Genomic DNA, 22,672 nt, shown 5'->3' with positions numbered 1-22,672 from the left:
CCACAGTGGAGTGACCGTAGCTTGCAATGCATATTCTATATTGATGAGGAACTCAAAGAGAGGAGTCCCAAGGTTCCCAGCACAAAGCAACACTGGATGTTTAAAGAGAGGAGGAGTTTTATATCTCAGCAGTTTACGGAGCATCTGGGAAGGACAGCCCATGTCCTGGGCATCCCTGTGGTCCCAGAGGCTGGCACGGGGCCGGCCGGAGCTGAGCCCTTGGCAAAGGTGTGATTGATGGATGGGTGAAGGGAGGAAGGAACAGATGATGGCCAAAGGCTGTGAAGGGAACATGGATGGGGGCTGATGGGGGAATAAGTGTGAGAGGAGGAAACTGTATTTTCAGAGGCACAGTGCTTCTGAGAGCCCTGAGGAAGCCACAGGTGGGGGACTGCGCACAGCACCCCCGTGGGAGGGTGGGCTGGCGGGGTGTTGCTGTTTGGAAGAGATGAGCTGTTGTGCGTGGGGGAAATAGAAAGCGCAGTGTTGTAGAGGAGCACAATGACATTCTCAGATCAGCAGGAAGGAAAACAAGCCTAAGGGGAGACGCACGCAGACATCAGAGCACGTTAAAGAACGCCAGCATTGTTCCCAGCGTCACCGACGAGGCCGCTGGAACCCAGGCACTCATCCCCACTGCTGCCTGCTTTGAGAGATGCCGGGGGTTAGGGTTCTGGCATGCTAACGCTACAGGGACAAAGATGACTTCTTTTACAGCGTCTCTGATGTTACGTGTCCCGTTTCTAAGTTGCAGTATTTCCAAGAATGGGGTTAGTATTTGTAGAGCAGGGGAGATGAAGATTTTTGGAGATGACTTCTTCCCAGTAGCAGTGAACATGAAGTGTTCTTTTTGTAGCCAAGCAGCCAGCACTCACGATCCAACATGTCCTGTTAAAGTATGGCCCATGTTAATAAAATATGTTAATAAAATATGCCAGCAACTGCAGAGGCAGAGATAAAAGGCTAGGTTCTCACCCACCCCCGGCGGCATCCTAGTGCCATGCGGTGGGGTCTCCGCCTGAGATGGATGGAAAGTCTCACAATGGCTTTCTGCTCCAAGGGAGGGTACGTGGAATCAAATACCAGTCAGTAGCACCCACTCTGGAAGAGGGAAGGCCATCTCTTCAGCGGTCAGTGAACACTGCATCATGCAGACTTTGAATGCTGAACCCAGAGGGATGCGTTTTTCACTTGTGGGTAGCATGAAGCTTTTGGCAGTTTCTGAGATCAGAGGCAGTGTGCAAGGTCAATCAAGGACCGGAAAAAGGGATAGGAATCCAGTGAAACTCCAGGTTTTCATGTACAACAGCAATCTTACACCAGGAATGGCACCACTGGAAATAGGAAATTTAACGTGTTTGTTTCTTAATCGCATTCCTATATTTCTGTAACATGAATTAAATACATAGATTTAAAGTGTTATTTCAGGTGAATGAATGTTTCTAGTGTCTGGACTTCTATTATGGCTACTATCCACTGAGCTCACTTCCTTTGATATCCTGTCTTCTCTATTCCACTGATTTGTTTACTTTCGTTTTTTTCATACATACACATAAATTATCCTTATATGTTTTTCAACATCCTGGCCCATAAATAACTCACAGCTAAGTTTAATAGATAATTCTGAAAATAATCACAAGTCAAAGCATTAAATAAATTCAAGGTTTATTGTATTTATTTGAAAGGCAGAGTTACAGAGGAAAAGACAGAGAGAGAAAAAAATCTTCCACCCTATGGTTCACTCCCCAAATGGCTGCAACAGCCAGGGCTGGGCCAGGCCAAAGCCAGGAGCCTGCGACTCCATCTGAGTGGCAGGCACCCAAGCACTTACACCATCTCCTGCTGCTTTCCCAGGTACCTTAGCAGAGAGACGGATCAGAAGTGGAGCAGCCAGGACTTGAACTGCCGGCCAGATGGGATGCTGGCATTGCAGGCAGTGGCTTAATCTGCTGGACCACAACTCCAACTCCACAAATTCCCATTTTATGTCAGTAAACAATGCAATATAATGTGGGAATAGTTGAGCCTGAATGTGTTGCATTGTAGAGATCTGCCTTCATTAATAACACCGTATTGTGCAGTTAACATTTTAAGAGGGTGGATCTCCTGTTACATGTGACTACCACAATTTTTAAAATAAGAAAACAATAAAAAGAAAAGCGACCAAATAGGGCCATGTGACAGGAGTCCAGTAGACATTGCAGAAGCATTTGAGTATCATCTAGAAAATCATGACGAGCTAGTAAGTAGTTTTAGGCAACAAAGTAACAGAATGAGGTTGATGTTTAGAACCCACACTCTGAAGATAGTAAAGGAACTGGGGTGGGCCCATATGGACCCAGGGTGATGCAGGGAGCTTCTGTGATTGGTCAGAAAAGCAAAGGCAGTGAATTCTAGAGAAGTCGATAGAACGCAGGTGGCGTTAACTTCCTTACCACACAGAGCACACAGTTTTGGAGTTCACAGTCCAGGATCAGATGTCTCCATTGGTTCAGCGTCTGTGGTGGCGTGCTTGTTAGCAGGGTCCCAGGGAGGCACAGAGCATCACATGATACGTGACAGGGAGCACTTGCGTCTTTATAAAGCCACCGTGATTCGATCAGAGGCCCCGCCCAGCAGCCTGATCCAATCTAATCACTTCCCAAAGACCCCATCTGTGAACATCATAATTGGACTAAGTGTTCACCCTCTTGGCACCATTAACTTAAGACTTAGGAGACTAAGCCTTCACACCTGGGTCTCCCGGCGGGGTGAGGGTGGGGAGTTCCCAAGCCAATAACAAACCATAGTGGTTGCTAAGACGATGATGGCTCAGTAGCCCAGAAAGGAGACAGTGAGTACGAATGGATGCAAACTGTGCGAGAAATGAAGCCTATAGATATTTTCATATTTTTCAATTTTTTCATATGTTGAGGGGATGGTCCTCCCATTCACTAAGGCAGGATACAGGGTAAGAAGCCCATTTGCAGGAAAAGCAAAACTTAGGAGGCTCAGGGGCCTGCAAAACATTGAAACAAATGTGCTCAGGACAGGGCTTACGAAGGTTTGGTCTCAGGGATGGGATAAACGCATAGAAATGTATGTGTCGTCTGCAGTGGGAGTTTTAGGGATCAGGAACTTATCCAGGCAGGCTGTAGGGAGTGAGAGTGGAGACCTCTGAGGATGGCTAATGTTCCGTTAGGGAGCAGAATCCGAGCAGCCTGGGATGGACTGGGGGACACAGGTGACAGCAGGAGAGCAGGCGGCCACAGGAGCTCGGCACAGAAGGGAGGCTTCTAGGGGAGCCAAGATCTGCAGCTGACCCCAGGTCAGTATCGCGGACGTCAGCGGAGTTTGTTAGGAAAACAGGATGGGCACGCTGCATGTGAGATAGCCTGGGGTCTCTTAGCAGGTCCACACCTGTCTCCTCGGCACCGGCTTTCTGGAGGACCCGAGGAATGCCGTACATTCTGTCTGGTGTGCCTCTTCGTCTCTTGTGGAAGGGAGAGCTTCAGCTACATGATTTCCAAGACCTAATCCTGTGTGAGTTATGGGCACTGCGTCCTGTGCACCCCTCCTCCACCGCCCTGGAGATAATGAGCCCTGTTCCTCTATCCTGCTCTAGATGTCATTTGGGGGGAAATTGTGCGAGCCTTCCAATATACATTTTAGTCATTTTTCTGTTTCACCCATGTGTAACCAAAAAGCTGCTTGTCGTGCGGATTGATGTGCCCTGCGTTTGTCAAAGCAAAGTCGTGTTACCTGAACTTTGTGCTCTAACTTAGCTCCATGAGAAACGGTGACTCATGATGTAACCTGATGGCAGTTAATGAGTGAATGCAATTAACTCACGCTTGGACACAAGCAGTATTTGCAACTTCTTCAAGTCGGTAACAATTCGTGGGCATAATAAAGTGAGGGGCATCACTGTTTTTCTATATACCATCAATTTGTAAGGTGATTTCTACATTAGTCATTTCTGTCAATGTCATTAATACAGAGGAAAAACATGTGCGTCATATAGACTACCCAAGGATAATAGCTGGATTCTATCCTTATAAATGCAGTTTCAAAGGCACTGCCAGAAACACGCGGTACTCCTAAATGTCTTTAAAGAAAGAGGGAAAAAGTGCCTCGTGGTTTTTCTTGATGTTTCCCACGAGTGCAGCCTCCACACCACCCACACGGTGCCCGCCTTGCTCTGCACGTCCACAGCCCACACTTCTCAAACAAAAAAAGCCATGAAAACTGGAGCAATAATTGCAGCTTTGGAAGTCATCAATGACGATTCTGCAACCTCTTAAAATCTGTCTCTTCCAAAAACACAAATACACACACACCAACCCCTAATGGTTTTCTAATAAAAATCAGGATGACTGTAATGCCAGATGGCTTCGTTTCGCAGGAGTCAGAGTGACAGTAACATTTTCATCTCAGATAGGAACAGTCTGCCTCCAGGAGTGTGGGGGAGGGGCTCAGTGGGAGAGTGAGCGGCCCCTCCTCCTCTCCACTTAGTGAGAAACATTATTTGAAGCAGGGAACATAGGGGATGTGAACTGTGTTCTCATTTTTTTTTACAGATTATCTATTTGAGAGGCAGAGCCACAGAGAGAGAGAGAGAGAGAGAGAGAGAGAGAGAGGGAGGTGTCTTCCATCCACCGGCTCACTTCCCAAATGGCCACACTGACCAGAGCTGCGCCCATCCGAAGCCAGAAGCTTCCTCTGGGTCTCCCACGTGGGTGCAGGGGCCCAACTGTTCCACCACCTTCCCAGGCCATCAGCAAGGAACTGGATGGGAAGTGGAGCAGCTGGATGCTGGCGCGCGCAGACAGAGGTCCAACCCACGACGCCACAGCGCCGGCCCCTCCAGTGACTCTTAACTGATTAGACAGTGCTGTAGGGCAGCAAGACACTGATCACAAAGTAACATCCCTTCCCTAGCCGGAAGAAAACAGCGAAAATGGCCAACAGTTCTCTCCTAGCCAGTGTCAATATAGACCATGTAAATTCCTGTGATCTTGTCCGAGTTTTCCTGTTGAAAACCATTCTTAGCTCCATGTACTCGTGAATGTGTAGGATTGGAAGGACTGAATGCAGAATGGGTTTTAAGGAAAAACTACAGGTTACTGGTAAACATCTAGTTTTATCCTTTTTAATATAGAAGACAAATTCTGCATGTCTGAAAGACCAACAGAGTTAAGCAAAGGCTAAAACTCCCAATGGCGTCTCCCAGTATTATTAATATATTGTACAAATGCATTACACAGAACAAAATAATATGAAATTAATTAGTCCACAGGATACCTGTGAAGTGTGCCCAAGCAGTTGAACAAACCATCTCTTTATCTTTCTAAATGTAATTGTTGCAGGCCCCAAGCCGTTTCCTGGCCTTAGCCATGTCTCAATGGGTTGCTTGTGTTGGGACTTCTAACTTCTGGTCCTCCTCCCGTGGAAGCAGAAGTCCTTTGTCACTTACGGAATCCTTGGGTGCACCTGCACAGGGCACACTTGCTCAGCCACACCGTCACCAAATTCCACCAGGAGCCTTGGGGGCAGCCTCACCCTCCGACCCCCACCACGGCATGGATCTGCCACTCTTGCTTATCCCTGAAGGCTACGTGGCCGTCACTGTCACTTCTCAGAGAATGCCACTGACCACAGCCTGTCGCATTCCTCCACCACGCCTCCTGCATGGCTCGGAGTGTGTGGGACTGTGGGGATTTACTGCTCACTGCTGACTTCCACCAGGGAGCTCGGAGCTCTCTGAGGACAGGGTCATCCGTTGTGTCCCCTGAGATAAATCTGCTTTGGCTTGTGGGCGGCTGTTGGGACCGTCACTGGAATGTGTCTGCATTGTCCCGTCCGCCTCCCTGGCAGAGCCTGCACCTGTTGAGGGAGAGGAGCCAGAACCTAGTTCCCCTACTTCCCTGGCACAGGTCCTCTCCCCACGAAGCCCTCTCCCCTCCAGAGGCAGACCCCCCAGTGATAAACACTGACCCCACGAGGCGTGGCAGCACCAGCCGCCCTCCTGCCTACAGGGTGGTTTGTCCCCCAGGGGGCAGGGATGAACACGAGGTGGCGTCTCCCTCCCTCCCGATGCCTGTCTCACAGATTGCTTCTCCAGAGCTCACTCCAGGGCCAACTGCACATCCTGCCTGCCGGCTGCCTAAATAATCGGCATTTGGGAAGGAACAAGAAGACGCAGGGAATTCTGGAGCCCAGCACAGGAGCCAGAATGGCAACGGGGGAATCGCGACCGCTCTCGGCGGCTGCCCACTGGCATCTCCCGCCACGGGTGGGAATGGGAACCGGGAGAGGCCAGGTGGGGGTCCATGCAGGAGCCCAGTGGCTGAGGGCTGGCTCCGTTCGTGTGACTGATGAGCCCTGTGCTGCCAACAGTACACAGTGTTGACCACAGTTCCAACAAGACTGGGTGTCTCCTGATGCCTGTGGGTGCCGGCTAAGGCAGTTAGGTGGAAAGGGAGGAGGCAACCGGCGCTGTGGCTCAGTAGGCTAATCCTCCATTCTAGTCCCAGTAGGGGCGCCGCATTCTGTCCCGGTTGCCCCTCTTCCAGGCCAGCTCTCTGCTGTGGCCCGGGAGTGCAGTGGAGGATGGCCCAAGTGCTTGGGCCCTGCATCCCATGGGAGACCAGGAGAAGCACCTGGTTCCTGCCTTCAGATAGGTGCGGTGCACCAGCTACAGCGCGCTGGCCGCGGTGGCCATTGGGGGGTGAACCAACAGCAAAGGAAGACCTTTCTCTCTGTCTCTCTCTCTCTCTCTCTCACTGTCTACTCTGCCTGTCCAAAAAAAAAAAAAAAAAAAAAGGAGGAAGCAACAAAGTGTGTCAGTGTGAACTCAGTGTCCCCATGAAAAGGCTCTGGAGACGTCTCAGGGCAAACCCTGGGCAGGTGCATCTGGCCTGGGAGCCTCCCAGCGCCCAGTGGCAAGCCTCCTCCACGCAGGCCACAGGTGTCACTGCTGCGCTGGTGCTGGTTTGTCCTTCTGAAGACCCTGCCCCCTGCTCTGAGTGGAGGAAAGGGGTCACCAGGGAGCTGAGGGCCGGGCTCCACAGCATGCAAGTTCAAACTTCAATCCCATGGTGGTTTTCTTTTTTTAAGATATATTTATTTATTTGAAAGAGTTACACACACACAGAGAGAGAGAGAGAGAGAGAGAGGTCTTCCATCCGCTGGTTCACTCCTCAGTTGGCCGCAATGGCCAGAGCTGCGCCCATCTGAAGCCAGGAGCCAGGAGTTTCTTCCAGGTCCTCCACGCGGGTGCAGGGGCCCAGTGAGTTGGGCCATCTTCTACTGCTTTCCCAGGCCACGGCCGAGAGCTCGATGGGAAGTGGAGCCGCTGGGACTTGAACCGGCACCCATGTGCGATGCTGGCACTGCAGGTGGCGGCTTTACCCCCTCTGCCACAGCACAAGCCCCTGTGTTGGTTTTATCCTCTGGAGAAGAGTGTCAATCTCCGGTGCACCGTGGGGTGCTAGCGCCACACCAGTAGTGAGTAGGACCTGCTGACAGTGTGTGCACACAGCTGCCCTGCTGATCAGAAGGAAGCCTGGAGGATCCGCGGATCGGGGTGAACTCTCGCCCTTAGAGGAGAGGCCCTGGGCTCAATGGTGCCAGCTTGTTGCTCCCGATCCTCTGCTGCAAAGAGCTCTTGGCTGACTATTTTCCCAGCGTCATTTGGGCGTCTTCACGTCGTCGCTTACGGTTTGCCTGCTGTTTGCATTTCAGATGGGGACCCACAAAGTGTTTCTGAAGCGCTGGCATGCAGACCAGCTCAGCGACCTGTGCCTGCAGCTGCAGAGGAAGATCGTAACCTGCCAGAAAGGTAACTTGCATGTGGCTGCAATACCTGGAGCTGGGAACACACAGCTCCCAGGCTAAAGGTCAGGGGGCTGTGCATCAGAGCCGGCCACGCTGTCCGCTCCCCAGCGCCCCCTAGGGAAAGCGCCTGGGGTGTGTCGGGAGTGCTCTGGCTTCCTTTGCTGGGTGCCTGTCTCTGACTCAGCATTTGGAGACACTGCCCGTCCTGTATCCGGTAGTCATTCGTATTTCTGGAGGGAATATGCCTGTCTTTTTTCTTATGCATCCCCCACCTTGCAAATATTCAGGATGTTGTTTTAAGAAGCAGGGGGCGGTAAGATTGTACCTGTGAATCTGCAGTGGGCAAAACTCCTGGCTGGCACGTGGGTACAGCAACGGCACCAAGTTCCTATGCCAGTCCTATGCCCGTGCCACTGTCCCCAGGGTCTGGAGAACCGGAACAAGCAAGTCAGTCAAACGGCATTCTCTGTAATCCTATATGAGCCATGGAAGTTTCTTGATTTTTTTCTTATGGAGTGATGATACTATTTGGAAAGCTCATCTATTTCATTTAACTTTGGGAGAAATTCCATTTAGGATTTTTTTCCTGTGAAAATGCAAGTGACTATTGTAAATGGACTTTTTTTTTAAGATTTTATTTATTTGAGAGGTAGAGTTACAGACAGTGAGAGGGAGAGACAGAGAGAAAGGTCTTCTGTCCACTGGTTCACTCCCCAAATGGCCACAACAGCCAGAGCTGTGCCAATCTGAAGCCAGGAACCAGGAGATTCTTCTGGGTCTACCACATGGGTGTAGGGGCCCAAGCATTTAGGCCATCTACTACTGCTTTCCCAGACCATAGCAGAGAGCTGGATCAGAAGAGGAGTAACCGGGACTAGAACCGGTGCCCATATGGGATGCCAGCACTGCAGCCAGAGGATTAACCTACTGCGCCACAGCACTGGCCCAAAATAGATGTATTTTTTAACGATTTATTTATTTATTTATTTATTTATTTATTTATTCAAGAGGAGAGGAGAGAGAGAGAGAGATCTTCCATTCCATTCCATTCCATTCCATTCCATTCCATTCCATTCCATTCCCCAAATGACCTCAACAGCCAGTGCTGGGCAAGTCTGAAGCCAGGAGCCAGGAGCTTCATCCGGGGCTCCCACTTGGGCCATCCTCTGCTGCCTTCGCAGGAGCATCAGCTGGGAGCTGGACCAGAAGCTCCCTGGACCAAAAGCTGCATCAGAAGCAGCTGAGACTTGAACCGGCGCCCATATGAGACACCATTACAGCAGGTCAGGATTAAGCTGCTGCACCACGGCGCCAGCCCCCAGAACAGATATATGTTTCAAAACATTACTGCTTCACATAATGTGTGTGTGCTTCAGAGACACATTTTCTGATGTCTTACCTATAGTTCAGTAATTACGTGTTCCTACAGGAAGGTAACGGGGAGAATTCTCTATCTGCTACTTTTCAGTGGCCTTGGCGTCTGCTATGTCTGAAACGTAGTGTAGCACGGGGCCTGGTGGGAGCTAGAAATGAGTTTAATTTGTTGCAGCCTCTGTCCACCTCCTCGGTGGGGCTCATGAGGTCTGCCTCTGTGTGAACTCTGCGGCGGGCCCCCATCACGTGGTGGCCAGCAGCCTGCAGGAGAGGAGCTGCAGCCCCAGCACGGCCCGGGCGCTGGTTGAAAGTGCAGAGTTCCAGGCTGTACCCGGGACCTCCCTCCCACGTGGACTGACAGCGCAGCTGTCCTGGGACAGGAAGAGGCATGTATACTATGATGTTGCCGGTGCACAGCACGGGTAGCACAAATTCCCTGGGAAGCCTTCCTGACTTTGTGTCCAGTCTTGCATCAGGGGAGCCTGTTAGAGATCTCTCTTCTGGTTAGTGACAGAGATTGAGTTGCTGTAGCTGTTGACCTGGAGCTGAAGAAATGATCAGAACCCTAATTAGCAGTTCACCTTTGCAAAGATAAAAAGTGAGCCTAGTCTAAAAATACGGCCCCAAGAAAAAGCGCATAATTTAATACTGCATAATTGAAATAATGGACATAAAAGCATTTTAAAAATTACAGGCTCTTAAATGCAAAGTACTAATTATTGATTTTTATTTTTACATCTCTTAGAATAGTGCCCACAATGCATTTTGGTAATTTTATTTTTGCTATTAAGTTTACTCAAAATTTATATAATTTGGAGTCGATTCCAGTTTTTACAGAGTTCTATTTTTTCTTTTGTAAATGTACTAGGGAAAGAAAGCTGTAACTTTTCGTTTTAAATGTAATCATTTTAATTTTAAATTATTCCTAGCAGAAATTTTCTCTGTGACTATATTTGTTCATTTTACCCTGGATGAACAACGGTTGCGAAGAAGACCTTGACGTGGTAGCTGTCATGGAAACTGCGTACTGGAATTGCTGGAGAGACCACAGATACCGGCTCCCAGCTGTGGCCCGCTTGTTTTTATTAGTTTTCCCTGATGAGAGATACCGGTTGTTAGTAACTGGCATCACGTTCGGAAAACATCTTCGGCTGTGCGTCTGAAGTGGGAGAAAACACAGCCCTCGGATGCGGGGCTGAGCACAGTGAACAGCTCTGCCGTGGCCGCTGGCAGAGGTCTGGCATAGCCACCTGACCCCTCCCCAATTCCAACAGAATAAGCATCTTGTGGGGCTGGCGCTGTGATGCAGAGGGTTAAGCTTCCACCCTCAGTGCCAGCATCCCACACGGGCGCCAGTTCAAGTCCCGGCTGCTCCACTTCCAATCCAGCTCCCTGCTAATGCACCTGGGAAAGCAGCAGAAGACGGCCCTAGTGTTTGGGCCCCTGCACCCACGTGGGAGACTTGGAGGAGGCTCCTGGCTCCTGGGTTTGGCCTAGCCCAGCCCTAGCTATTGCAATCATTTGGGAGTGAGCCAGCAGACAGAAGATTCTCTCTCTCTCTCTCCCTCTCTCTCTCTCTCTTTTTCTCTGTCCTCTCTCTCTCTGTGTTTCTGCCTTTCAAATAAATAAATACATCTTAAAAAGAATCTTGAATGTCCTCTCACCTTCACCCTTGCAAAAGTCGGTATCTCGATTTTTTTTTTTTAATGCAACGAGAAGGAGTGGATGAAAGAACGGGGCAGTCCAGGGAGATCTGCCTCTGTCTGTCTCCATGTGTCTGTCACACACCTATTATTTCTTCAGTTTGCTCCACATTCTGCATTCCTGGAAGTCTGATTGTACCCTTTATTGTTTGACTGTTTTCCCTTTAGATTAGTTCAGTGTGACTGTTTGGCAGTTAACTGAATACGACTACATTTCAAAGTAACTCAACATTTGGTATTGTGAGCTTAAAAAAATAAATAAATAAGCCGTATGCCTTTAAGATGTCTGGCTCCTTTTCCAGAATGGTTGTATTTTGCTTTCCACCATCTAATCAGGTCAGGGCATTAGTGCAGAGGTCAAAGGTGACCCACATAGTTGTTCGTTTATAGCCATGGGATATCTTAGAGCTTATGTTTTATGGGCCTCTCCCCCAGAGACACAGATAAAAGTGGTTTCCATGAAATTATGCGTCTTCCGTGGTCAGAACAACTCCTCTAACCTTAGAGCTGAGAACTGGAAGGTAGCCTGCACCTTGCACCCGTGAGCGGCTTCTGGGAGAACAAGCCCTGGCACGCGTCATGCCCAGACGCAGGGACTAGGAGCCAACTGCCTTTCACTCCACTTCCACCCCATGCCCACCGCTTGCTGATTTGTCTCCCTGGGACTTCCCATCAGTGATGTGCCCTAGGAGAGGTGCCAGTCACCCCGTGAGACACCACCGCAGGCGGCAGGAGTGCTGTGTGGCCTCCTGAGTGCAGAAGGAACGAACCCTGGTTCTGTCCTTCATTGGCTGCACTTAACTTTGATGAATTTGCTCTTCTGCTATTACAGATTATTTTTTAATTATCTGAAAGCCCGAAACAGGCAGACGGTTTTCTCCTGCCTACTGGGTCACTGCCTACCTGCCTATAACAGCCGGGGCTGCACCAGGCTGTAGCCAGGGGCCCAGAACTCAGTCCAGGTCCACTTCAGTGGCAGAGACCCAACTACTAAGCCATCACCTGCTGTCTCATTATCAGGAGGCTGGAATCAGGGACGGAGCCAGGACTTGAACCCAGGCAACTGTCACACATGGCAGCACCTAACAGCTACACCAAACACCCACCTCTTGAAGAATTTTCTTAGGCCTCCAAAACAAATCATCCTTATGTCCAAAATGGAGATGACGGTATATTTTATCACTGCATTTCAGCACTAAATGATAAAATTTAAGTGCCTGACACAGAAGTGCCTTAAAATGGTGATCGTTTAATCTTTATCTTAATTTCTTATATTCCTTATTCATGTCTCAGTGATCTCACAACATCCTTGGGGCTGGCATTGTGGTGAGTAGGGAAACTCCTGCAGCGCCGGAACCCACGTGGGCACCGGTTCAAGTCCCGGCTGCTCCACCTCCAGTCCAGCTCCCTGCTGATGGCCTGGGGAAAGCAGCGGAAGACGGCCCAAGTGTTTGGGTCCCTGCCCCCTACATAGGAGACCCAGATGAAGCTCCTGGCGTCCACCTGGCCCAGCCCTTGCTGTTGCAATCATTGCAGGGAGTGAACTAGCAGATGGAAGATCTCTCTCTCTCTCTCTCTTTCTCTCTCTTTCCCTCTCTGTCTCTCTCTGTAACTCTCTCAAATAAATAAATCTTTATTAAAAAGTATATTAAAAGAATTTTCACTAACTTCCTCCCTCCACTTTTTCCACATTTTTCTAGCACTCCTTTCTAGAGTAGCAGAAATCTGAAGTAGTTTTCTTTCCAGAGTCTTCAAGGCAGTGCTCCTCTCTCCGGGACCTAAATCACATACACACTGAACACGGTATTGCAGGATATATTCAGAGACTAACTCCATCAGCCCTGGAAGCCTCTTACTAATCTGGTATTTTAGGAGGTCACCCGATGGGGCCGTTGCAGCCACACCCCAAAGTCAAAGTCTCCAGGGTTTACAGCAGGTGCTTTGCCATGACCCCTATCCATCCTGTGCTACCAAAAGGTCCGTGTGAGCTTCTGCTGTGGGACCTCGTGTGGGTCAAGCTGGCCATCGTGTGATCCCTGCTGAATTTACGTATGTCCTTATCCGATTCAAATCACGTTTTGGTAAATGCTTCTTCTGGGTTAACCAGAGCTCACTTTGCAGCTGCTGAGCTGTAAGTCGGCTGTGGGTTTTGTCTGCGGGTCTGGGCTTTTCCCCTGTGCCCCGGTCACTGACCCAGAACTGTTCTTTTATGAAGTTATACGAGGATTTCTTGCACGCCAGCGCGTGCTTCAGAAAATGTGCACGCAGCAGCGAGAGCAGACGTCCATCAGAAGCTTCCTGCAGAACACCGAGGACATGGCGCTGAGAACCTACGACGCCCTGGTCATCCAGAATGCCTCCGACATCGCCCGGGAGAATGACCGGCTGCGGAGGGAAATGAACGGCCCCCTCCATAGAGAGAAGGCGGAGGCCAGGAGCAGGCCTGAGGAAGGGATCCAGAGGTAAGGGCAGGCTGTGTGCAGCTTTCATTACCTTTGTGATTGATCCCGCAGGGTCCTGAAGGTTCCCTCAGCCCTAATGCAGAGCTCCATCCAATCTGACAGTAGTTACAGGAACAGGCGGGCCCCGTCTGCGATCTGAGACCCGTAGCAGCGGCAGCGTAGCAGGGTGCATTCCCTGTGCGTCCTGCTCACGGCTTAGAGACCGCCGTAAATACGACTTTGGTCCTGCCTAAGTGTCCCTAGGGCACTCAAAGTTTGAAGGCATCAGATGTCCCCGTCCTCCACAGAGCTTCGCAGCTGGGCCGTGGACCTTTTCATGCAGGTGTCACGTCTGTGAGGCTGGCTCACGGAAACTTGTGGACATGTGGCCAGAGACTCGAGACTCGGCCCAGAAGACACGGGAGTGATGGGCGCCGTGCACAGAGCGCGTGTATTGTATTTCCCTGCGTAAACGGCCCCGTTTTCTTTGCCAGCAAGGAAAGCTCTGGGAAAAGCTTTGCATTGGAGAGCTCACTGCGGATGCTGAGCCTGAAATAGAACCAGGAGGATGCCCTGGCCTTCTGCCGTCTGCCACCCCCTCTGTGTGGATGAGGGTGCGAGGGCAGGGACTGGGCTCCCTCCCGTTTTCATCCAGGGCCGTTTTTCCGTGGACCCTGACCGTCTGCTGTTTCTCCCTGAAAACAAATCCCCTTTACCGAATGATTTTTTGTTAAAGTGGAACCGGCAACGTGTCTCTGGCTAATTAGCTTCAAATATCGCAGTGATTAAATACTGAAAAAATTCCCTTTCTACGGAAAACTGTAATTAAACATTACAGGGAAAACAAATTATCCCCGGAGTGCCGTGCGCTCTTGTGTTCAGCGAGTCATTTGCTACCCCCGCTCCTGGCTCTTCCTCGTGGTCAACCTCGCCTTGCAGGTGCCTTGGCCCTGGAAGAGGATAAGATCAAGGCGAATGTTCACCAACGCCTTGTGCCGCAAAGGCACGGCGTCTTCCGGGGGCCTGATTCTGCTGCCGTGGGGAGCCAGAAGAGACCTTTAAACTGGAGAAGTGTTAATTTAATTTGGTTTTGTCTTTATTTGCCTGAGCTAAAATGCGGGGAAGGAGCAGTTGTCTGTTTATTTAAGGGACGCCAGCGTGCCCTTGGCTGGGGGTCCTGGGCAAGCAGGGGACTGAGCAGAGTGGGGAGGAATCCCCTGCAAGGCCTTAAACAGTCGCCAGTGGATTTAAATGAGGATGCGGGCGGGCGCTGAAACGAAACCTGGAGTCCTTTAGCAAAGGGACGTGGCCATGAACTTCCAGGGTTTGCAGCGTGGGTGTCTGCCTAAGACGCACTTCCCAGAAGTCATCATTCAGCTAGAAATGTGGGTGTTCTGATCTGCTCAATAGCCAGAGTGTGAAAAATGCACGGGTACTGCCCGTGCAGGAGGAGGGGACCCCCGCACCCCCAGGCTAACACATCTGGCATCCGCTTCTGTCTCGCTCTCAGGGCCGAAGACAAGGCCGGGCCCCGGCGCGCCCAGGCCGCGGCGTCCGTGCGGTCCCTGTCGCTCCACTCCGTGTCCAGTGCGGAAGACAGCAGCGGCCTCCCATCGCCCCGGAAGCAGCCTCCGCCCAAGCCCAAGCGGGACCCCAGCACGCGGCTGAGCGCCTCCTACGAGGCGGTGAGCGCCTGCCTGGCGGCGGCGCGGGATGCAGCCCAGGGTGAGCGCGCCCCGCGGGGAGTGGGAGTAAGTCCTGGAGCGGGCAAGGGCCTGCCCGCAGCTGGCTGTCGCTGCACGCGGGTCCTGTGTGCGCGCTGTAAGCGCTGCAGCCCTGAGGCTGCGCGTGCCCGCACGCACCCGGGAGCAGCCCCAGGCCAGGGCCAGCCCGGGTCAGGAGTCCTGGACGGGTCAGCTTTTACTCGGGATTAGAAAGTGAAGGCCACGGATTCCGCCCCCCGCCGCCCAGCGCCCCGACGCCGCTGCACCTGCCTGGCCCCCAGGGAGAGCTGCTTCTCTTCCTGCCAGCTCTCCCGGGAACCATCCCTGCAGTGCAGTGGCGGCGGCTGAGTTAGTAATTCTTAGGGTCCTGGGAGCAGAGGAAGGGCTTCCTGCCAGTGCGCGCGGATTGACAGAACTCACGGGCCATCTGCCGCGTGTGGGGCCCTGTTCTGCACCTCCGCAGGGTACTTCACGCGGGCACCGTGTGGAAAGCGTGGCGTTCAATCTCCGCAAATAACCTCACAATCCACGTTTATAATGTGCATGTTCCCCAGGATGAAAAGTATCTGCGTAAATAACCTATAAGTTCCATTTTGCACACTTGAAGTACCCTCATTCATACACACTTGTCTATGCACTGTGATTATGAGTTTGTGTACACAGGCATATGTGTATTGTGTATCATGGGCTTGCATGTTATGTATTTATGCACGTGTGTGTATATGTGTGTGTATGTATGTAGACTTGTATATGTGAATGTCCGTGTGTATACTTGCACATGGCTATGCAGCAAAATACCCAAGACAGGCTACTTTGGAAGAGCACGGTTTCGGAGGCGCAGTGGCATCGGGTCAGCTCTGGAGAAGGCCTTCGGGGTCGTGTCAGAGGGTGGAGGCAGCAGTGGAGGTGGCCGTGTCAGAGGGTGGAGGGGGCGGCAGTGGAGGTGGCCGTGTCAGAGGGTGGAGGGGAGGCGGTGGAGGTGGTCGTGTCAGAGGGTGGAGGGGGAGGCCGTGGAGGTGGCCGTGTCAGAGGGTAGAGGGGGCGGCAGTGGAGGTGGCCGTGTCAGAGGGTGGAGGGGAGGCAGTGGAGGTGGCCGTGTCAGAGGGTGGAGGGGGCGGCAGTGGAGGTGGCCGTGTCAGAGGGTGGAGGGGAGGCAGTGGAGGTGGCCGTGTCAGAGGGTGGAGGGGAGGCAGTGGAGGTGGCCGTGTCAGAGGGTGGAGGGGAGGCAGTGGAGGTGGCCGTGTCAGAGGGTGGAGGGGAGGCAGTGGAGGTGGCCGTGTCAGAGGGTGGAGGGGGCGGCAGTGGAGGTGGCCGTGTCAGAGGGTGGAGGTGGCAGTGGAGGTGGCCGTGTCAGAGGGTGGAGGCGAGGCAGTGGAGGTGGCCGTGTCAGAGGGTGGAGGGGAGGCAGTGGAGGTGGCCGTGTCAGAGGGTGGAGGGGAGGCAGTGGAGGTGGCCATGTCAGAGGGTGGAGGGGAGGCAGTGGAGGTGGCCGTGTCAGAGGGTGGAGGGGGCGGCAGTGGAGGTGGCCGTGTCAGAGGGTGGAGGGGGCGGCAGTGGAGGTGGCCATGTCAGAGGGTGGAGGTGGCAGTGGAGGTGGCCGTGTCAGAGGGTGGAGGGGCAGTGGAGGTGGCCGTGTCAGAGGGTGGAAGTGGAGGCAGTGGATGTGGCCATGTCAGAGTGTGGAGGCAGCAGTGGAGGTGGCCGTGTCAGAGGGTGGAGGGGCAGCAGTGGAGGTGGCCGTGTCAGAGGGTGGAGGGGCAGCAGTGGAGGTGGCCGTGTCAGAGGGTGGAGGGGAGGCAGTGGAGGTGGCCGTGTCAGAGGGTGGAGGGGAGGCAGTGGAGGTGGCCGTGTCAGAGGGTGGAGGTGGCAGTGGAGGTGGCCGTGTCAGAGGGTGGAGGGGGCGGCAGTGGAGGTGGCCGTGTCAGAGGGTGGAGGGGAGGCAGTGGAGGTGGCCGTGTCAGAGGGTGGAGGGGGCGGCAGTGGAGGTGGCCGTGTCAGAGGGTGGAGGGGAGGCAGTGGAGGTGGCCGTGTCAGAGGGTGGAGGGGAGGCAGTGGAGGTGGCCGTGTCAGAGGGTGGAGGGGAGGCAGTGGAGGTGGCCGTGTCAGAGGGTGGAGGGGAGGCAGTGGAGGTGGCCGTGTCAGAGGGTGGAGGGGGCGGCAGTGGAGGTGGCCGTGTCAGAGGGTGGAGGGGAGGCAGTGGAGGTGGCCGTGTCAGAGGGTGGAGGGGAGGCAGTGGAGGTGGCCGTGTCAGAGGGTGGAGGGGAGGCAGTGGAGGTGGCCGTGTCAGAGGGTGGAGGGGAGGCAGTGGAGGTGGCCGTGTCAGAGGGTGGAGGTGGCAGTGGAGGTGGCCGTGTCAGAGGGTGGAGGCGAGGCAGTGGAGGTGGCCATGTCAGAGGGTGGAGGGGAGGCGGTGGAGGTGGCCGTGTCAGAGGGTGGAGGGGGCGGCAGTGGAGGTGGCCATGTCAGAGGGTGGAGGTGGCAGTGGAGGTGGCCGTGTCAGAGGGTGGAGGGGCAGTGGAGGTGGCCGTGTCAGAGGGTGGAGGGGCAGTGGAGGTGGCCGTGTCAGAGGGTGGAAGTGGAGGCAGTGGATGTGGCCATGTCAGAGTGTGGAGGCAGCAGTGGAGGTGGCCGTGTCAGAGGGTGGAGGGGCAGCAGTGGAGGTGGCCGTGTCAGAGGGTGGAGGGGCAGCAGTGGAGGTGGCCGTGTCAGAGGGTGGAGGGGCGGCAGTGGAGGTGGCCGTGTCAGAGGGTGGAGGGGGAGGCAGTGGAGGTGGCCATGTCAGAGGGTGGAGGTGGCAGTGGAGGTGGCCGTGTCAGAGGGTGGAGGGGAGGCAGTGGAGGTGGCCGTGTCAGAGGGTGGAGGGGAGGCAGTGGAGGTGGCCGTGTCAGAGGGTGGAGGGGCAGTGGAGGTGGCCGTGTCAGAGGGTGGAGGGGCGGCAGTGGAGGTGGCCGTGTCAGAGGGTGGAGGGGGAGGCAGTGGAGGTGGCCGTGTCAGAGGGTGGAGGTGGCAGTGGAGGTGGCCGTGTCAGAGGGTGGAGGGGAGGCAGTGGAGGTGGCCGTGTCAGAGGGTGGAGGGGAGGCAGTGGAGGTGGCCGTGTCAGAGGGTAGAGGGGGCGGCAGTGGAGGTGGCCGTGTCAGAGGGTGGAGGCGAGGCAGTGGAGGTGGCTGTGTCAGAGGGTGGAGGGGGCATTGGAGCTGACTGTGTCAGAGGGTGGAGGCAGCAGTGGAGGTGGCCGTGTCAGAGGGTGGAGGGGAGGCAGTGGAGGTGGCCGTGTCAGAGGGTGGAGGGGGCGGCAGTGGAGGTGGCTGTGTCAGAGGGTGGAGGTGGCAGTGGAGGTGGTCGTGTCAGAGGGTGGAGGGGAGGCAGTGGAGGTGGCCGTGTCAGAGGGTGGAGGGGAGGCAGTGGAGGTGGCCGTGTCAGAGGGTGGAGGGGGCGGCAGTGGAGGTGGCCGTGTCAGAGGGTGGAGGTGGCAGTGGAGGTGGCCGTGTCAGAGGGTGGAGGGGAGGCAGTGGAGGTGGCCGTGTCAGAGGGTGGAGGGGAGGCAGTGGAGGTGGCCATGTCAGAGGGTGGAGGCGAGGCAGTGGAGGTGGCCGTGTCAGAGGGTGGAGGGGGCGGCAGTGGAGGTGGCCATGTCAGAGGGTGGAGGTGGCAGTGGAGGTGGCCGTGTCAGAGGGTGGAGGGGCAGTGGAGGTGGCTGTGTCAGAGGGTGGAAGTGGAGGCAGTGGATGTGGCCATGTCAGAGTGTGGAGGCAGCAGTGGAGGTGGCCGTGTCAGAGGGTGGAGGTGCAGCAGTGGAGGTGGCCGTGTCAGAGGGTGGAGGGGCGGCAGTGGAGGTGGCCGTGTCAGAGGGTGGAGGGGCAGTGGAGGTGGCCGTGTCAGAGGGTGGAGGGGAGGCAGTGGAGGTGGCCTGTGAGGGAGTAAGGGCTCCTGTCTGAATACAGGAAAGCAGAGAGCGGGGTGGGGCCAGTGCAGAATTTCAGAATAACATTTGCTAGTGACCCAAGCAGGGTACCACAGGAAATACTCTTTTTTAAGAGCGCTCTCTTGTTGACGTGAGGATGTCACAGTGGCTCCAGCTCTAAGCCTCCCACCACCTCCCAGTACTGCCACCCTAGACACCAAACTGCCAACACATGAGCCAGTGGGGGTGCCCAAACCACACCAGAGCTGCAGCATCCAGCCACGGATATGCGCCGAGATAAACACGCCCGCACCAAAAGCAGTATCTTTTATTTCCACATTTCCACACAGTTTTTGAAGCAGCCTCCTATGTATCTTCTTCCATTATGGAATTCACTTTCCGGTGATAAGAGATGATAAAAAAGTAAATACATAGAGTATTTTGGAAGATCATTGCTTGAGACAGAAATAAATAGGGCCAGGGTTACAGTGCAGGCTTGGGGTTGGAATTCTATATGAAATGGCAGTGTAGTCCTCATTAGAAAGTAGGACCTGAATCTAACACAGTTCCTTCTGTAACGACTGAACCGAACCACAAAAGCACATCAGAACAACCATCCCAACCGTGGGAAAGGACGACTGAGAACCCGGTGGACAGATCACGGGGCAGAGGCCGAGAGCAGCAGGACCTGGGTCACCTTTGCAAGGCTCTCACCTCTGGCTGTAAGAAGAAGTGGGCCGGCGCCGCGGCTCACTAGGCTAATCCTCCACCTAGCGGCGCCGGCACACCCGGTTCTAGTCCCGGTCGGGGCGCCGGATTCTGTCCCAGTTACCCCTCTTCCAGGCCAGCTCTCTGCTGTGGCCCGGGAAGGCAGTGGAGGATGGCCCAAGTGCTTGGGCCCTGCACCCCATGGGAGACCAGGAGAAGTACCTGGCTCCTGCCATTGGATTGGCGAGATGCGCTGGCCGCAGCGCACCAGCCGCGGCGGCCATTGAAGGGTGAACCAACGGCAAAGGAAGACCTTTCTCTGTCTCTCTCTCTCACTGTCCACTCTGCCTGTCAAAAAAAAAATTAAAAAATAAATAAATAAAAAAAGAAGGAGAAGTGGATCTGTAGAACTTGGAGTCAAAAGGCTGCTCTCCTAGCATAACACTTAGCTGAAGGGACAGTAGAAATCCACGAGGTTGGGGGGAGAGTCCAGTGTGTATGTGCAGCCCTGGTGATGTGGACATGGCAAGCTGGAACAGGGTGACCAACCAGGGCGGAATCTTCCAGGAGGACGTCAGCCTGCACACAGGAAGTGAGAACAGGGTCCTCCAGAAAACGGGGTGTTCTCCCGGTGAACCACACAAACCGGAAACAGCCTACATTCTAAACAAATCACAGTGCGCTCCCTGGGGAGGTGGAAGGAGCCACATTCCTGCATTGGGAATGCTTTGCCGGGAGAGGCGGAGGATGGGGACTAAGACCAGGAAAGCCTCAGAACCGAAGGCAGCACCAGTGAGAGTGAGAACCACGGGTGTGTACAGAGGAGCCCCAAGCCAGCGTGTACACTGGAGTAAGCAGCGGCCAACTAGGAGACAAAGTAGCGAGGAGAAAGTTGGGCTCAAAATGGAGCTTGAGCTGCCTCCTAGGAGCAGAGGAGGGAAAACAAGAGTTGATGACAAAAGAAAGATCCATCAAGAGCTATAGGAGATTTAAAAGATGTAGTCAACCCTCTGCATCTGAGGTTTTCACATCCACGGGTTCACCCAACCATGGATCAAAATATTCTAAAACTAACTGGGTATTATTCTCCAAGCCATACACTATAATGGCTACTTACATAGGATTTATATTGTATTAGGTATTAACTGTAATCTAGCAATTCTTTAAAGCATACGAATGTGTGGCTTCATGCAAATATTAGGCAGTTTTCTATAAGACTGGAACACTATGGATTTTGGTGCCTGACAGGGGTCCTGGAACCAATCCTCATGGATAGCAAAGGATGAGCATATCTACAAATACAAAGTGACAGAGAAAAAAAATGGATTAATGAAGAGGGTGCAAGAGCTCAGGTGTGGAATTCTGCCAGTTCTGTGTTACGGTCCAGAATCCAGCATGTGACGTCATACACCTGCCAGATTTTTATGGGAGATTTTGTTTCTTGGAATTTACCTTGGAGCTGCTTCCCCTCTGAGTCCCAGCCCCGCGAGCACATCTTTGGGAGGCTGGAAAGGGGCAGGAAGAAGACACATCCTTTCCTGTTTACCTTCTTCATCGTTTGCTTTTCCTTCTAATGCCCCATTCCTAACACGGATGACTCAGTGCCCACCACCACTGCCAGTGCTGGGGATGCAGCCGACTTGTTGCTCGGCTGTCGAGTGTGTTTTCTGGTGAGGTTTTTATCAGGAGTCAGAAGGGGCTGAAGGGGACTGAGTCCCTTAATGCTCTGGGAATCTCATCTATGACAGAAAAGGCAGCTACCCCCAGGTAGGCTACGCCAGCTGTTAGCAGTGGCTCTGGGCCCATTTGGTGGGAGAGATGGTGGCCTCGTAAGATAACGATGACACTGAAGACATCTCCCCCAGCACCACACAAGTCCAGTGCATCCTAGGCCTGTGCAGATACCGTAACCACCAGCCACAGGCAGCCATCTCAACTCAAGGCAGCCTAAATGTTTAAATTAAACGCCATTTAAAGTTCAGATCCTAAGTTATTAGTCTTCTTTCCAGTACTCAGCGGCCCCAGAACTGGAGCGTTCCATTATCACAGAAAATCGTAGCAGTCAGCTATGACTCTAAAGGCTTTTCTGCCAAGTGACAATACTGAACTTTTTGCATCTAGAAACATGTCACACAATTACCCTCGTTTCTCTCAGTGGGAAGGAAGAAGAGTTTAAAAAGCTTCGTCAACCCTGCTTCACAAGAACAACTGAAGCTGGCTTATTATTCAGCCCACCCCATGTCACATGTGGAGAAACCCAAGTTCCTTTGCCTGGCAAATAAACTTACCAAGCATCGTGGGTGAGGGGGAGCGAGAGGAGACCTCGTGGGTGAGGGGGAGCGAGAGGAGACCTCGTGGGTGAGGGGGACTCGAGGACTTTAGAGTACCAGATAATGAGGCCATGGGAAGGCTGCCCTGGCCTGATCCTGTCTTCTTAGCCAGGCCTTTTCCTCCAAGCCCTCACCCAGTAAACACAGTTGCAGTCAAGAAAGGCTGTAGGAAGGTCTTACTATTTTTTTCACTACCTTTGTGCCTGAAAAACATGAGACATTTTACAGGCTAATAAATGTTTACACTGCTCTGCACACCATGACTGAGCTAGGGGCACCAGTCGGAAATCAGATTGACTTTCGCAAAGTCGGGGGCAGTGGTGGCTGGGCCAGGAGGGAGTGGCTCCATCTCTGTCCCTGCTGGGAGCTCCCTACCGGGGGCCCTGTGCAGAGCTGCACAGTTTCTCCCATACCCTGCTAACACACTGGTGCACTGACTCCTGGTCTGCGCCTCCTGGGTGGGGCGCTGGAGGGGACTTAGTCTTTCCCAGCCCGTGAGGGATCAAGAGGAAGTGACAGTAGACCCCTCAGGAGGGCTCTTTGTGGGGAATGAAGACGGCCTGGCTTATAAAGCCACGGCCTGGAAGTAGCGAGCGCTCAGTGCAGCTACACAGCTCCTTACGTGCCTGTTGCTAACAAACCCCCCAAAGGCCAGTTTGCTCATCTGAGAAAT

The 22,672-nt window shown here is 53.4% G+C and overlaps 1 protein-coding gene across 4 annotated transcripts in view; it reads left to right on the top strand.

Moving 5' to 3' along the window:
- The window catches only part of MYO16 (myosin XVI), a 693,372-nt gene that overhangs the window by 592,813 nt on the left and 77,887 nt on the right, over positions 1-22,672 (top strand). For all 4 annotated transcript variants that reach the window (XM_070048580.2, XM_051849982.3, XM_089303408.1 and 1 more), the window contains exons 29-31: positions 7,726-7,822; positions 13,111-13,357; positions 14,847-15,061. In XM_070048580.2, coding sequence (XP_069904681.2) covers positions 7,726-7,822; positions 13,111-13,357; positions 14,847-15,061 — 559 coding nt within the window. The remainder of the gene's footprint in view (positions 1-7,725; positions 7,823-13,110; positions 13,358-14,846; positions 15,062-22,672) is intronic.

Source organism: Oryctolagus cuniculus, chromosome 9 (genome assembly GCF_051225735.1).
Source record: "Oryctolagus cuniculus isolate XC-2025 breed Fujian yellow rabbit chromosome 9, ASM5122573v1, whole genome shotgun sequence".
NCBI lineage: Eukaryota > Metazoa > Chordata > Mammalia > Lagomorpha > Leporidae > Oryctolagus > Oryctolagus cuniculus.
Note: the sequence above shows the minus strand (reverse complement) of the source record. Positions and strands in the feature narration are given on the sequence as shown.